This window comes from Eurypyga helias, unplaced genomic scaffold (assembly GCF_000690775.1).
Source record: "Eurypyga helias isolate BGI_N326 unplaced genomic scaffold, ASM69077v1 scaffold34258, whole genome shotgun sequence".
NCBI lineage: Eukaryota > Metazoa > Chordata > Aves > Eurypygiformes > Eurypygidae > Eurypyga > Eurypyga helias.
In genome coordinates, this window is record NW_010265548.1 from 2,538 (window position 1) to 3,873 (window position 1,336).

At 63.5% G+C, this 1,336-nt stretch overlaps 1 protein-coding gene across 1 annotated transcript in view; it reads right to left on the bottom strand.

The window, feature by feature from the left end:
- The window catches only part of LOC104513441 (cationic trypsin-like), a gene marked incomplete at its 3' end in the record, with an annotated part of 2,280 nt that extends 1,841 nt beyond the window's left edge, over positions 1–439 (bottom strand). Inside the window, exon 1 of the mRNA XM_010156787.1 lies at positions 395–439. Coding sequence (XP_010155089.1) covers positions 395–439 — 45 coding nt within the window. The remainder of the gene's footprint in view (positions 1–394) is intronic.
- Positions 440–1,336: the final 897 nt, after the last annotated feature.

The following is a 1,336-nucleotide window of genomic DNA, read 5'->3' on the forward strand; positions in this document are numbered from 1 at the left end:
TGCTTCCCACCCGTGGCCTACCAGTGCCTCCCAGTTCACTCCCAGTACCTCCCAGTTTGCTTCCAGGGAGGTCCCTGGGCCAATCAGCACCTCCCTGCCTCACCCCCAGCTCTCACTCTCCCTCCCAGTGCCCCCAGTGTCCTACCGCTTCCCACCCACGGCCTCCCAGTGCCTCCCAGTTCCCTCCCGGGAGGTCCCCTGGGCCACCCGACACCTCCCCGTGTCACCCCGTGTCCTCCCACTTCTTCCTCTCCCTCCCAGTGCCCCACAGCTTCCCACCCACTGCCTCCCAGTGCCTCCCAGTTCCTTCCCAGTACCTCCCAGTTCCCTCCCAGGAGGTCCCAGCACCACCCCGTGGCCTCCCAGCTCCCTCCCAGTGCCCCCAGTGACCTACCACTTCCCACCCACGGCCTCCCAGTGCCTCCCAGTTCCGCCTCATTCCCCCCCAGTGGCCCCTGGTGCCTCCTTGCGTCACGCCACCTCCTCCCGCTGCCTGCCCAGTCTTCCCAGTAGCCTCCAGTTCCCCTCCAGTGCACCCCAGTTCCCCCCAGCTCCCTCTCAGTACACCCCTCAGCACCTTCCAGTTCCCTCCCAGTACCTCCCTGGTGCCTCCCAGTACTTCCCCATTCCTTCCCATGTGCCACCAGTGTGCTCCCAGTGCCCCCAGTTCACCTTCAACTCCTTCCCAGTTCCCTCCCAGTCCCTTCCATTACCCTCCTGCAACCTCCTCATTCCCTTCTATACTCCACCAGTGCTCCCAGTTCTTCCCAGTTCCCTCCTTGCACCTTGCAGTGTTCCCCAGTACCTTCTCTCTCCCTCTTACCCACACCAGTATGCTCCCAGTCCCCCCAGTTCACTGGTGGCTCCCTCCCAGTACCAGGTCCATGCCACCTATTGCCTCCCAGTGCTTCCTCTTCCCCTCCCACTCAGACCAGTATGCTCCCAGTGTCCCCAGTTCACCTCCAGCTTCTTCCCAGTGCCCTCTCAGTCCTTCCTGGGACCTCCCAGTGCCTCCCAGTACTCTCCCAGCACCCCTTAGCTCTTCCCATTTCCCTCCCAGTACCCTCCACTTCACTCCCAGTGGCCCCCACTGCTCTCCCAACACTTCCTAGTGCCCTCCCAGTGCCCTCCCAGAGGCTTCCCAATGCCTGCCCAGTGTCCCCCAGCACCTCCTAGTGCCTTCCCAGTGCCCCCCCAGCACCTCCCAGTGCTCACCAGTGCCTTCCCAGAACTTCCCAGTGTCCCTCAGTGCCTTCCCAGCACTTTTTAGTGCTCCCCAGTGCCCTCCAGCACATCCCAGTGCCCCCCAGTTCCCTCCCAGCTCCCCTTAGCACCC